Here is a 14,556-nt window from a genome sequence, read left to right as displayed (position 1 = left end):
ACGTCCAGACCTCTGCTCGTCCTTCACACTCGTTCGTCCATCTTTGAACTCACGCACTCACTTCCTAACAGTGTTTTCTGTAAGAGCACTATCACCACACACGGCCTTCAGTTGGCGATGAATATCGGCTGCACAACGTCCAGCTGTGGTAAGGAATTTCACAATTACCCGTTGTTCTTCAAGTGGAAATTCCATTTCCCCAGGCAGTATCAGAAACACTTCTTACTCCTTCAGGCACTGTCACTCAACTACTGCCACCTAGCACACAAAACTGACACTGCTTGAAGACGAAGGATGGAAGTCTCCGATGACATAGTTATTTCCCTGAAAAGAGAAGAAATGTTGACTTCAGAACAAAACGGCACGTAGTTTTGGTGTGCACCATGTAATACAAGTAAGGTCGTGGACGTAAACGTTTCACGAGTCATGCACGTTCACATTTAGAAGAAAAACTACCATTTTTAAGCAATACATCTTAATCAAATGACTGTAATACTTGTATATTCCTTACCAAGTTGGGGTGTAAGGGGTGACCTTCCACTTAGTACACCCAAATGTCAACCTCACTTCCACATTAGTACACCCTGGACTGAAGACTAACGAGGCTCTGACGACTGGCCCCATGACCAGTATAATTTTATTTGTATTGTCCTGTTCTTTTGTCCTTATGTGTGCTGACTGCCCCTTTACAGCCTCAGTTTTTAACAAAAGTCAGAAGATTTTAATATTTTATGATTTTATTTATGCAACGTTAGAGTTATGTTTAACGATAAGGGGCTGGACCCCATATAATGTGACGGGTGCAAATTAGCCTCAGTGCTGACGCTTCCGCTTCCTGGGCCTCATTTTTAATAATATATTAACATGGCTACCTTACCTTCGCCAGTTAAAGTTCTCTTGTCTTCGAGTTCTTAACCTTTTACGTGTTTTAGCTCATACTTCCTGTGTTGCTGATAGGACGGTACTGCTCCTCCTGTACCGCTCACTCATCAGGTCAAAGCTTGACTACGGATGTGTTGTGTACTCGTCTGCCTGCCCATCTTTGCTTCGCACCCTAGAAACCGTTCACCATGCTGGTATTCGTGTGTGCTCTGGTGCTTTTCGCACCAGTCCTATCGCCAGTTTGTATGTCGAGGCATTTAAGCCGTCGCTGCCTCTGCGCAGACAGCGGCTGGTAGTGAACTACTTCCTCCATCTTCGCTCTATGCCTTCACATTCATCTTACCATACCGTCTCAGATGAGAGTAGGCTGGCAAGGTATTGGCTCCTCCCTAGAGCAACTAGACCATTTGGTGTTCATGCAGACGAGATCCTGTCAGCACTTGGTGTTGACAGTGATCTTCCTGGCGTCTCTCCACTCATTCCGCCTCTCCCGACCTGGAAGTTTCCTGCACCTTCTATTAATTTTTGTCTGAGTGACCTTCCAAAGGCAGAAACACCAATGATTGTATATCAGCAACGGGTCTTTAGAACTTCGTGCGAAGCACCCCAATTTTAATGTGTTTTACACGGATGGGTCCAAGACAGTCGAATCAGTTGGTTGCGCCTTCGTCTTAAACTCTCAAAGTTCCAGTTACTCGCCACATCCTGCCTGTTCCATCTATACGGCAGAGTTGTTCGCCATTCTAAAGGCACTGGACTTTGCAGACGTCAATGGTCTGAAGAAAGTCCTTGTGTGCTCCGATTCGACTAGCGTGTTGCATTCTCCGGATTCGCCGCATTCCTGGCATCCGGTAGCGCAACGCATATTCAGACGGCTTGTGTCCTTTCATGCCAGTGCGGATGTACACTTCTGTTGGGTCCCTAGCCACGTGGGCATTCAGGGGAACGAAGCAGCTGATGCTGCCGCCAAGTCTGCTGATGCAGATGGCGACGTTCTCGTCCACCTTTTGCCCGCTGCAGAATGTGTTCCGTTGTTTCATTCTTGACACTTTGCAGGCCGAGTGGGATACGGAGACGGGGAAGAAGCTTCACGCTGTTAAGCCCACTATAGATGTTTGGCGTTCCTCGTCCCGTCCCTCTCGGCGAGAAGAAGTTATTCTTACCCGCATGCATCTAGAACACAGCCGTCTAACGCATATTCACTTGCTACAAGCGCTGGACCCTACGTTGTGTCGTGTTTGTAATGCTCTTCTAAGCATTCAACACATTCTCGTTGATTGATTGATTGATTGATTGAGTTAAAATTTAAGGGTGCGTCGGCACTTAAGGCCATTTCGCACCCTTCTGTATATACGGGGAAATTTCCCCTTATCTAAAATTCTGACAGATTTAAAAAAGGGGTGTAGATAGCCCCTTGGGAAAAAAACTAAAAGTGCAAGGTTGTAAAGAGACCAGCACGAGACAAACACAACACATTAAAAAGTCAGAATAAACTAAAAACCTCCTTACAGACGGTGGAAGAGTCCAGCTCTTCGCAAAAAACTAAAAACACGTGATAAAATACTGCTGTCATCACCCAAGAGGGATGACAAACAGCCGGAAAGGTTAAAAGTCTGCCGGAGGTAAGCAAGATCGACACATTCAACGAGAATGTGTCGAATGCTTAATAAAACATTACAAGTACGACACAACGGAGGGTCCAGCCCTTGCAGTAGGTGACCATGCGTGAGACGGCTGTGTCCTATACGCAGGCGGGTAAGAATAACGTCTTCTCGCCGAGAGGGACGAGACGAGGAACGCCAAACACCTATGGTGGGCTTAACAGAGTGAAGCTTGTTCCCCGTTTCCACATCCCACTCGGTCTGCCAAGTGTCAAGAAGGCGAGAACGGAACACATTCTGCAGGTCGCTAGCAGGCAAAAGGTGGACGAGAACGTCGCCATCTGCATCAGCAGACTTGGCGGCAGCATCAGCTGCTTCGTTCCCCTGGATGCCCACGTGGCTAGGGACCCAACAGAAGTGTACATCTGTGCTGGCAGATAAGGACACAAGCCGTCTGAATATGCGTTGCGCTACTGGATGCCGGGAATACGGCGAATTCAGGGTCTGCAACACGCTGGTCGAATCACAGCACACAAGGACTTTCTTCAGCCCATTGACGTCTGCAAAGTCCAGTGCCTTTAGAATGGCGTACAACTCTGCCGTAAAGATGGAACAGGCAGGATGTAGCGAGAAACTGGAACTTTGAGAGTCTAGGACGAAGGCGCAACCAACTGATTCCAATGTCTTGGACCCATCCGTGTAAAACACATTAAAATTGGGGTGCTTCGCACGAAGTTCTAAAAACCGTTGCTAGTATACAACCATTGGTGTCTCTGACTTTGGAAGAGCAGTCAGAGAAAAATCGGTAGAAGGTGCAGGAAACTCCCAGGTAGGGAGAGGCGAAATGAGTGGAGAGACGCCAGGAAGATCACTGTCAACACCAAGTGCTGACAGGATCTCGTCTGCACGAACACCAAATGGTCTAGTGACACTAGGGTGGAGCCGATACCTTGCCAGCCTACCCTCGTCTGAGATGGTGTGGAATGAAGGATGTGAAGGCATCGAGCGAAGATGGAGGAAGTAGTTAACTACCAGCCGCTGTCTTCGCAGAGACAGCGACGGCTCAGATGCCTCTACATACAAACTTGCGACTGGACTGGTCCGAAAGGCACCAGTGCACACACGTATACCAGCATGGTGGACAGTGTCTAGGATGCGAAGTCTAGATGGGCGAGCAGAAGAATACACAACACATCCATAATCTAGCTTCGACCTGATGAGTGCACGGTATAGGCGAAGCAATACCGTCCTATCAGCACCCCAAGAAGTATGAGATAAAACGCGTAAAAGGTTGAGAACTCGAAGACAAGAGAACTTTAACTGGCGAAGGTGAGGTAGCCATGTTAATTTCTTATCGAAAATGAGGCCCAGGAAGCGGACCTCATTCACGAAGCACAGGGGAGACTTCCCCATGTACAGGTCAGGATCTAAATGACATGTACGCTGACGACAAAAGTGAACACACACGGATTTCTCGGATGAGAAGGTGAAACCTGTTTGGGAGGACCACTCAACCAAACGGTTTATCGTCAGTTGGAGTTGACGAGAAGCTGACGCGAGATTCCGTGAGCGACAAAAGATCGTGAGGTCGTCGACATAGAGGAGGCCATGTACAGGGGAAAGAATGTTTGCCATAACACTGTTTACTGCTATGGCAAACAGAGTCACACTAAGTACGCTGCCCTGCGGGACACCGTTCTCTTGTTCGTGAAGATCCGAAAAGGAGTTCCCAACACGTAAGCGGAAAAAGCGATCTGATAAAAAATTTTCAATAAAGTACGCCATATGGCCACGCACGCCCCAAGAATGGAGCTGTTTTATGATGCCAAAGCGCCACGTTGTGTCATATGCCTTTTGGAGGTCAAAGAAAACTGCAACTAAATGTTCCTTGTTGAGGAATGCATCCTGAATCTGTGTTTCCAGCTGAACCAGATGGTCCAGTGTGGAACGGTTGGAGCGAAAACCACATTGAAAATTACTTATCAAGCAGTTTTCCTCCAAAAACCAGGTGAGACGCTTGTTGATCATGCGTTCCATCAACTTGCACACACAGCTAGTTAAGGCAATAGGCCTGTAACTCGAGGCTGCGGTGCGTTGTTTACCTGGTTTCAGGATGGGAACAATAATAGCTTCTTTCCAGGAAGTGGGGAAAGAGTCCTCCAACCAAAGCCTGTTGAATACCTCCAAAAGGAAATGTTTGGCTCCAATGGGCAGATGACGAAGCATCTCATAGTGGATCTTGTCCACTCCAGGAGCTGTATTCTTAGAATCTCGAAGCGCCTGATCGAACTCCCGTTCAGTGAATGGAGAGTTGTATGGCTCGGTGTTATGACTTCGAAAAATTAGAGGGCGTCGTTCCTGACGGTCCTTCTCACGGCGGAAACGTGGTTCATAATTTTCAGAGCTAGACGCATCAGAAAACTGCGTGGCCAAGATATTAGCTATGTCTCCGGAATCAGTGTACAACGTCCCATCGTGCTCCAGAGCGCTCAGAGGAGTAGATGCACCCCCCTGGATGCGACGTACTTTGGTCCAAACGGCTTTCGACGAAGCCTGCTTCGTCAGAGAAGACACGTATTGGACCCAGCACGCCTTCTTACTGGCTCGAATAAGCCGACGGGCACGGGCACGCTTAATGCGGAACTGCTCGAGGTTTTCGGCAGTGTGGTTCCTATTGAATCGATCTAGGGCATGATTGCGGTCCTTGATGGCTGCACTGATCTCCGCAGTCCACCAGGGGACTGGGCGTCGCCTCGCAGGTCCACTGGGATGTGGAATGGAGGTGCGTGCAGCATCATGCACTCTTGACACAAATATATCTAAGGCGTCGATGGCTGGCAAAGTCGACGCTAGATCGACTTCAATGTCCACTGCACGCTCGAAGGCACCCCAGTCGGCCCGACTGAGATGCCAGTGAGGGTGTTGTTCACGTGAGTGCTGAAGATGTTCGAAAGTTAGAAGCAGTGGGAAGTGATCACTCCCACAGAGATCAGGGTGAACGCTCCAAGATGTGGTAGGAGCAAGGCTGGGACTGCAGAAGGACAAGTCCAATGCAGAGTGTGTGCCTGAGGAAGGACTGAAATATGTGGGAGTCCCATCATTCAGCAACGTTAAACCTGATGCCTCACGGAATTGATCTATAATTTGACCCCGGGGCTCTGTACGAACGGAGCCCCACAAACTATGGTAGGAATTAAAATCGCCCAAAAGAACTACAGGAGACGGAAGTTGCTCGAATATAGAAAGGAGGTCCTCAAGAGAGAATCGCTCCTCCCTTGTGATGTAGATACAGCACACAGATATTGGCTGTGGTAGCTGGACCCGCACGGCGACAGCTTGGAGGGGGGTGGTGAGAAAGATTGGTGTTGAGTGGATGGTATCTCGAACACCGATTGCAACACCACCGTGTGCACGACGACCCTCAGGAAGCTTGTCGGTGCGGTAAAGCGTGTATCCGTTTAGAATCACTGATTCATTTGGACGAAAATGTGTCTCTTGGAGACATATGATGGCAGGGTCAAATTCAGATATTAGAATTTGCAGTTCCTCGAGATGTGTACGGAAACCGTTAAGGTTCCATTGGAGACAATAAGCCATAGCTGGAGGTATGGGTGTTACCTTTTAAGGCGTACTTTATTTCTAGGCCCTGTCACCTTGATAAATTCTTCATCCGCGGCTTCGTCCTGTATCATGTCCTCGGGTAAGGACACAGAGGGCGAAGGGGATGAAGAAGGGGGAGTGGGGGCGGGTGCTTTGAGCGCCCGCCGGGCAGCCTTCAGCTGCGCCTTAAGTTTCAGGGTGGTGGCTGCCACCCTGACTGGAGAGCAAGTAGACTTCAGAAAATATTCCCTTGTATGCACCTGCTTGAACTTCCTCTCTGTGGAGCGAGGAGTGGTTGCTGGTTTCCTCGAAGCAGGGCGGGCTACTACGGGAATCGTTGGTGTTTGAGTTGACACGTCGCTGGTTTGTACACCCACACTGCGGCGGGTAAGAGCAGCTGCAGCAACTGTAGCGAATGGCACAGGTAAAGTGGTGCGTATACTTTCCCGGAGACGTTGTTTTGCTTCGCCAGCAGAGATTTTCTCTGTGACGACCAACTCTCTGATTTTCTTCTCTTGTTGGAAGGAGGGGCATTCACGATGCCAGACTGGGTGCTCGCCTTGGCAATTAATGCATTTGGGACCAGAAGAACAAGGTTCGGTCCCATGATCAGGCAGACTACACTTACCACAAAGGGCGGTAGTGGCCTTGCAGGAAGGCTGAGTGTGCCCAAAGTGCTGGCATTTGAAACATCGCATCGGGTTAGGGATGTAAGGTCGGACTTTTAGTCTCAAATATCCAGCCCGTACAATATCTGGGAGAGTGGTCGTTTGGAACGTTAATATAATAGAAGCAGTTGGCACAAGTTCTCCGGATTTTCGCGTCTTGATTCGCTGCACTGCGGTGACATGTTGGTCTGAGAGTGCTTCAAGAATCTCTTCCTCCTCAGCATTTAGCAGATCCCAGTGGCGAATTACACCTTTACTACTGTTAAGTTGACGATGGGGTTCAACATTAACAGTGAAATGGCCCAAAGATCGTAACTTTAAAAGGTTGTTGGTCTGGCGATCTGTGCTGGTCTGGATCAGTAGACTCCCGTTTCTCAGCTTCTTTATTTCTGGAACATCGGAACCAGCGGCGTAGTCTAGCTGTTTCTTGATAAGGAATGGTGACAAGTCCTTCAATGTAGCAGCTCCGTGTTTCTTTGGTGTTGTAGAAACATCGTTACTATCGGTCTTCTCAACAATACTGATAACAAGGTAACGTGGCACGTTACTTGTCTTTTCCACAAATTGGAGCGGGCTCGAAGGCCGCGCTCTTTTTGGGGGTTTCCCCCCGTTTGAGTTGTTTTTTGTACCCATATACAAAATTATTTTATGGTGGAGGGTCCATAAATTGTCGCCTCGACATGCCCTCTATGCCGAGGAAGGCCTACCCCCAAAAATGGAGGCTACTCGAGGACCAAACCGAAATCCCCGAGGCCACGTTCGCGACTGCACCTACCCCTGCAGCCAACACTGTCCCATCGGCACGTGCAACTCACACCTTGGGATAGGGTTTTTTTATCGAGGTTGTCTCCTCTAGCAGGACCCTTAGTTATAGGGAGGTCAAAGATATGGAGATGAATGACGTGATGAAATGGTGAAAACGTGAGATATGGATGTGAAGAATGAGTGAAATGATGAGATGAAAATGACCTCCCTACCTTAGTTTCTTAGAGGGAGGTCAAAGATATGGAGATGAATGACGTGATGGAATGGTGAAAAACGTGAGATATGGATATGAAGAATGGGTGAAATGATGAGATGAAATTGACCTCCCTACTAAGCCCCCTCGCCCCGTCAAGGCAGTCCTACATGGAGGGGGACATTCTCGTTGAATGTGTCGATCTTGCTTACCTCCGGCAGACTTTTAACCTTTCCGGCTGTTTGTCATCCCTCTTGGGTGATGACAGCAGTATTTTATCAAACGTTTTTAGTTTTTTGCGAAGATCTGGACTCCTTCACCGTCTATAAGGAGGTTTTTAGTTTGTTTCTTCTGACTTTTTAATGTGTTGTGTTTGTCTCGTGCAGGTCTTTTTACAACCTTGCATTTTTAGTTTTTCCCCAAGGGTCTATTTACACCCGTTTTTTAGGTTTCAGTCAGAATTTTAGATAAGTGGATCTTTCCCCGTATACATAGAAGGGTGCAAAATGGCCTTAAGTGCCGACGCACCCAGTAATTTTAAATCAATCAACCTCTAAACATGTAGTAGATGGCAAAACCGCGGGGGATGTTTGGGGCAGGTGTATTTTCGAGGATCCAAAGATCTTGTCCGATCGCATATTCGGTTTGTTGAGTAATATTTCTTTTGCTGTAGAAAGCGCTTCTTTAAATTGTCGTGAGCCAACTTGCGAATGTCTTTTAACTGTTCCAGCCGTTTTTCATTTGTAGAGTCCGTTGCTGTGGGGGGGTGGGGGGTGGGATGACTGTGTCTATTAGCAGACGTGGTTCGAACCCGAGTAACAAATAAAATATACTTTGACGGGTAGCGTCGTGGAAGCTTATGTTGTGAACTTGTACGGCAGAGTGTAAATAATCTTGCCATTTACCTTTTGTTGTGAGAACGTAGGGCTTAATGATATTCTTAAGGTAATTGAGTTTGTGTAATGAGCCGCAGTATTTACATATTTTAGCTGTATGCCAGTTAACTGAGCTAGCTCATGCATTAGATTTGAGGTATTTGAAGAAGATGTATCAAGATCGATCGTAGCTGGAGACCAAACCTGAGGAAAACCCAATGAAAAAGTGCGTCAGCAATTGATTTGGCATCGTGATTCGGAATGGTGGTCGCCACAACGTACCTTGTACAATTATCAGCTACAAATAGAAAATACTTGTGACCTTTAGTATTTGACGCAAAGGGGCCGCAAACATCTAAATGAATCTTCCGGTTCGGAATGCTGCAATGTGTGTTGCCTAGCGCCAGGATGACGCTTAGCTATTTGGCATGGCACACACTTTTTCACTTGGTCATACACATAGCGTTTCATGTCTGGTATGTAATACCGAGTTACAAGGTGCTGTAAGTTTTATCTGCTCCCTGATGAGCGTTCATGTTCTGAGTAGCGTGCACAAGTTCGAACTCTTCTTTACGGTTCGCTATGGGTACGCAAACCTGTTTCTTGTAAGCCTATGGAGCAGACCGTTCTCAAAAGTGAAAGAATACGCTGTTTTTTCATACTTAGGGTTAGCCGAGGGGTCGTCTTCTAATATTTTAATTATGTTGCCAAAGTAGGGGTGTTGTCTTTGTGCAGAAGCCATGTCAAAAGACTGGGCTTGGATGGAAAATACCTGGCGCGCCATGTCTTCGCTATCGGAATCAACTTCATCGTCGCGATTAGCCATATTTACTGGTTGGCGACTTAAGCAGTCGGCCAGTGCATTATTAGCCGACGAAATGGGCTGAATATCAAAGTCGAACTCTTGAAAGAAAAATTGACTTCCTTGCTAGCAACGAATTTTCAGCTTTGGTTGTTTTCAAATAAGACAGCGCATGATTATCCGTAAAAACCGTGAGTTTAGAGTTTATGATAAAATATCTAAAAGTCTTCAGTACATATTGCGCTGCTGTGATCTCGATTGTGAAAACGTCATATTTCTTCTCGGTGTCTGTAAGACAGCGACTACAGTATGCTATTACAGAACGCGTACAGTCTTTCTTCCTGGAGGAGGGCCCCAGCGATGCCCACGTATGAAGCATCCACGAATGCGAGCGTTTTCTTCCGTGAGTCGTAGCTTTTAAGAACGGGCACAGTTGTTATCATGGTTTTTAATTTATTAAAAGCTTCTTGATGAATTTCGGTCCATTGGAACTTGACATTCTTTTTCAGCAAGCGAAATAAACATTCCGCGGGGACATGGAAACCGGATAACAACTTCCCTATGAAGTTAATAAGCCGGAGGAAACTTTTTAGATTCTTCTTCGAATTCGGCTGGGGGAAGTCTGTGATAGCCTTGATAATGTGATCCGATATTCGGGTGGCCCAAGATGGGGACCTCGTTATACAAATATTTACATTTCTTAGTTCGTAACTTGATATTAGATTCTCGTAGTTTGCGAAATACCTTCTCCAGAACGTGTAGCATTTCTGTTATTGTGTCGGCACTACAAATAATATCTGTGTAACATGATACTTCTGAAGCTGGAATTTCACATAGTACCTTGTGCATGAGGAAATGCATTACTGCAGATTAATTCTTCATTCCCATAATTAACCGATTATAATGTAATGAACCAATACCTTCGACAGAGGGGTGTAAGGGGTGACCTTCCACGTAGTACACCCAAATGTCAACCTCACTTCCACGTTAGTGCACCCTGGACTTAAGACTAACGAGGCTCTGGCGACTGGCCCCATGGCCAGTATAATTTTGTTTGTATTGTCCTGTTCTTTTGTCCTTATGTGTGCTGAGTGCCCCTTTACAGCACAATTTGTCATATCGCCTTTTTTTGGAAATTTTATTATAAGACCCCTTTTCCAATCTTCTGGCATTTTCTCTTTTTTCCCAAACTGCCGCCAACACTTCATATAATATTTCTGCCATCAAGTTCACATTTACCTTCAAAATCTCTGGTGGAATTTGGTCTATTCCAGCTGCTTTCCCATTCTTTTGTTGCTTAAGTGCTACTTTGATTTCCTCAATTGAAGGAGGAAGGTCTGAAATTCTCATCTCTGTACGCTCTTCATTTTCTTCAGTTTCTTCAGCCTCACTCTCTATTTCTCTCGCTCTGTCATTTTCTCTGATGTTCCTATTTAATACCTCTTCAAAGTGTTCTTTCCATCTCTTCATTTGTTCTTGTTTATCCGTTAACAGCCTCCCATTCTTATCCTTGACTGGTATATTTTTCTTAAATTGTCGCTTTGATAGTAAGCGTGTTGTTTGATAAAGTTGTTTTAAGTCACCCTTACTTGCTGCTTCCTCTGCTACTCTTGCTTGCTGTTCTATCCAATTGCGTTTATCATTTCGAGCACTCTTCACCTTTCTATCAAGATCTTTATATTGTCTTTGTAGCGAACTCTTTTGGGTTCTTGTTTTTGCAGTGTTTAATTCTTCCTTCTTCATTTTTCTAGCTTTAATTTTATCCCATGTGTTCGTTGACATCCAGTCTTTCTGATTACTTTCCCTATATCCTAAAATGTTTTCACTTATTTCTATCAAATTTGTCTTGGTCTTCTTCCACTTTCTCTCTATTGTATCCTCTTCTCTTTCTTCTATATCTTCATCTTGCTCCATTTGTAAACCTTCAAACCTGTTCCTAAGTTCCAATACAAATCTATTTCTTGTATCTTTATCATTTAACTTTTTCAAATCAAATTTCTTTCCCATTTTTGAAAACGTTTTACATGCTGCCATTATACGAAGTTTAAAGACTGCAATTACCAAGTGGTGATCACTAGCAATATCGGCTCCTCTTTTATTTCTTACATCTAGAAGGGATCTTCTCCATTTACGGGTAATGCAAACATGGTCAATTTGATTTTCTGTCACATGATCAGGTGATACCCATGTCACTTTAGGGATATCTTTGTGGGGAAAAACAGTTCCACCTATGATCAGGTCATTTTCTGCACAAAGATCAACAAATAACTGGCCATTTTCATTCATTTCCCCCAGTCCATGTCTACCCATAATATGCTCTATTCCTTCATTATCTGATCCAATTTTTGCATTTATATCTCCCATCAAGATGCATATGTCTTTCTTATTATGTACTAGTACTTGGTGCAATTTTGAATAAAATTCCATTTTTTCTGTTATGTCTGAAACTTCTGTTGGGGCATAGCATTGTACTATTTTAATGTTTCTCACCTTTGCTTTGAACTTCGCAGTTATAATACTTTCAGAAACAGGGTTCCATTCCAATAAACTTTTCTTTGCTATCTTACTCAAGAGAATACCTACACCATCCCGATGTTGTTCCTCCTCTTCTCTTCCTGAATACAGGAATGTAAATCCATCTTTAGTTCTCATCTCTCCAAATCCTTTCCATCTTGTCTCACTGATCCCCAATATGTCCAACCTGTAGGCCTGCATTTGGGCTACTGCTTGCTGAAGTCTACCACTCTCTCTTAAAGTTCTCACATTCCAACACCCAATTCTCGTTTTCCCTTTCATGCCAAAAGTCGTCATCTTAGAGTCAGTCCGGCTATTCTTCGTGGATGTTTCTTTAATAGTGGAGTTTAAGATGTGCGGGTTATTAACCCACAGCACCCGATCTTGGTGGTAGGGCTGCTACCTAGACCTCCAAGCAGGACGATTTTCTGTAGGGGTTTTCTCCCTTAACCTTTGAAGATCCCTCTTCACCACAAGGCAGTGGTTTTCTCTTCATTACTCCCAAGAGAATGGGTTGCCTCTTCCGCCGTTTGCGCCATACCGAAGGATTCCTTCTCTGCCGAATCTGCCGTTGAGGACTTCGCCGTAACCCTGGCAAGGGGCCCTTACATGGTACTATCAGCCGGAGCCAGCTGAACCATGTTTTTTTTTTTTAAAGAGGTGTTACTCCTCTTGGTTCATCCGCCTCCTCCGCCGTTGAGATGATCGTCCATCTTCTTCCGCCTTTGGAGCCGTTGACCGATAGATTGCTTCTTAGTCTGGCTCCTCTTCACTAGCCTGCCCGGCATGGGAGACCCTGCCAGTAGCTATGCTACCGCCGGTATAGCCTAGTGAATCATCAGAGCACACAAGCCCCACCACCAACTACAAGGTCCTGCAACCACTAGGTGGGGCCTTTAAATAAGGTAAACTGTCTTTCTCTATCAATGGTTCTGTATGTTGAATGGTACGAGATCGGGTTTGAGCTTGACTCGTACCCCTATTTAGTTTATTTTAGTTTGTCTTTGGATACAATGGAAGGGGATTTGCGTTTCGGTTACCCCGCGCCCTCTTGAATTGAAACGGGTTGACCTAGACATTCCTCTGAAATAGCTATTCCCGCTAATGTAACAATTTGCTTGAGGCTGATAACAATTGTTCCCCTGCTCTAAATTGTTTTGGTGGGGAGGGGATCCTCTACAATCTATACATTTAAGATGCCTGGGTAAGTCAATACGACAATGGTTAGAGATACGCATCGTCTGAACGCAGCTGGGCGGTGCTGCCGCTTTCTGGGTGCAATTAGAACTAGATGCCATTGGCGTTGATGTGCTTGCAGCGAGAGCCGAGCTCTGAACTGTTGGAGCTAAGTTTGTCATGTATTGAGAACCAAGGGCGTGGTTTGTGACGTATGCTGCGTAATGGGATTGTTGTTGAGGGGGAAAGGAAGGATGGGGCGTGAGTGTAATGTTCGCTGCAGGCGCGGGTGCCGTATGCGATTGCATTGAAGCCTGGTATTGTAAATTCTGCAATACAGCAGCTTGGTTTACAAGATTTAATGCTTGAGTTTGCTCATCATTTTTCCTAACTTGAATAAGTGATTCCTGTCGCTCGCAATATCCAAAAATGTTATAAGCTCGGAGGTGGATTCAAATTGTTGGTGGCCAATCGCCTGAATATACTTACTGTGCAGACCAGAGATGAGAAATGACATTATTTGTTCAATGTAGTCAAAAACTGACTGTCCCAGTGACTGGTTTCCATAAGAATTTGAGTGGGTTGGGCGGGAGAATAACTGCCGCGAAATAACGTTATCATCTCATCTTTGATCTCTTTTACAGTTAATGTGGCAAATGTGGACCGAGTTTTGATATCGTTAAAGTACATTAGGGCCACATCTGAGAGAAAGAGGGGTAGCATCTCTTTGCGCTGGTCATTCGTCCACGTAAGGGCAGTGGCGACACTGTCAAATTTTGAGAAGAACTCCTCAACTCGTGAGGGATCTTGCCCGGAGGAACAGGGTGGGTAAGTGTAGTGTCATAGTGGTTGCGGTATGTGATCTAGGTAACTTGGGGGTACTGGCGAAAGGAATCTTCTTTTTCCTTCTGGGAGTTTCCAGACCGCTTAGAAACAGGGGGTATGAAGCTGTTGCCTTGGATCTAGTTAGGGGCGGGGTGGGGGAAATATGTATTTCTGAAGCTCGTTTTAAAATTGCATCAAGTGATTGATCTAATACGTCATGTAGTGATGTGTTCATTCGTTACTTGTAACTGAATAGGAATGAGGTTTAGGTTTTTTTGGTTGGATGTTTGATGTACAAGCTCTTAGCAAAATTTTAGACTTTTTACGTTAATGAGTAGCGTTTTTTTCGCATCCGAAATTACAGCATAAGTGCATCTCTGTCATCCGCTGATAACTGATATGAATGAAGAAATATAAACTAAAGGCTAAAAGATTAAAAATCAGCAACTTACGTGTGTGAGTATGAGATTTTTCGTACTACGTTTCGGAGGTTACACTACCTCCTTCTTCAGGTTGAAACGATGTTATTCAGACACCTGACATGGTGCCTCGTCGTGAAAGTGATGGTTAAGGATTTAGGTTAAAATGTTGCATGAAGGACACTTTCTAAAAAAGAATATAAATTACACATCTAAAACCGCGCAATACTATAAAA

At 45.4% G+C, this 14,556-nt stretch overlaps 1 protein-coding gene across 1 annotated transcript; it reads right to left on the bottom strand.

The window, feature by feature from the left end:
* Window positions 1-258: 258 nt before the first annotated feature.
* Window positions 259-12,197, bottom strand: LOC145996559 (uncharacterized). Its single transcript, XM_083133058.1, has 2 exons — window positions 10,626-12,197; window positions 259-324 (listed from the first exon to the last, which is right to left on the bottom strand). The coding sequence occupies exons 1-2, from the start codon at window positions 12,195-12,197 to the stop codon at window positions 259-261; spliced, it is 1,638 nt and encodes a 545-aa protein (XP_082989184.1).
* Window positions 12,198-14,556: the final 2,359 nt, after the last annotated feature.

The sequence above is a fragment of the Lepisma saccharinum genome, chromosome 12, assembly GCF_977018435.1.
Source record: "Lepisma saccharinum chromosome 12, izLepSacc3.1, whole genome shotgun sequence".
NCBI classification, from domain to species: Eukaryota; Metazoa; Arthropoda; class Insecta; order Zygentoma; family Lepismatidae; genus Lepisma; species Lepisma saccharinum.
This window is presented reverse-complemented; position numbering and strand designations above follow the sequence as displayed.

What these genes read in the sequence shown, in the direction of transcription:
- LOC145996559 (XM_083133058.1), bottom strand. Translation starts at nt 12,197, where the DNA reads ATGACGACTTTTGGCATGAAAGGGAAAACGAGAATTGGGTGTTGGAAT. An exon ending in TTCCACCAGAGATTTTGAAG is followed by an intron (nt 325 to 10,625) that starts GTAAATGTGAAC and finishes TTCTCTTTTCAG; the next exon opens with GGAAATAACTATGTCATCGG.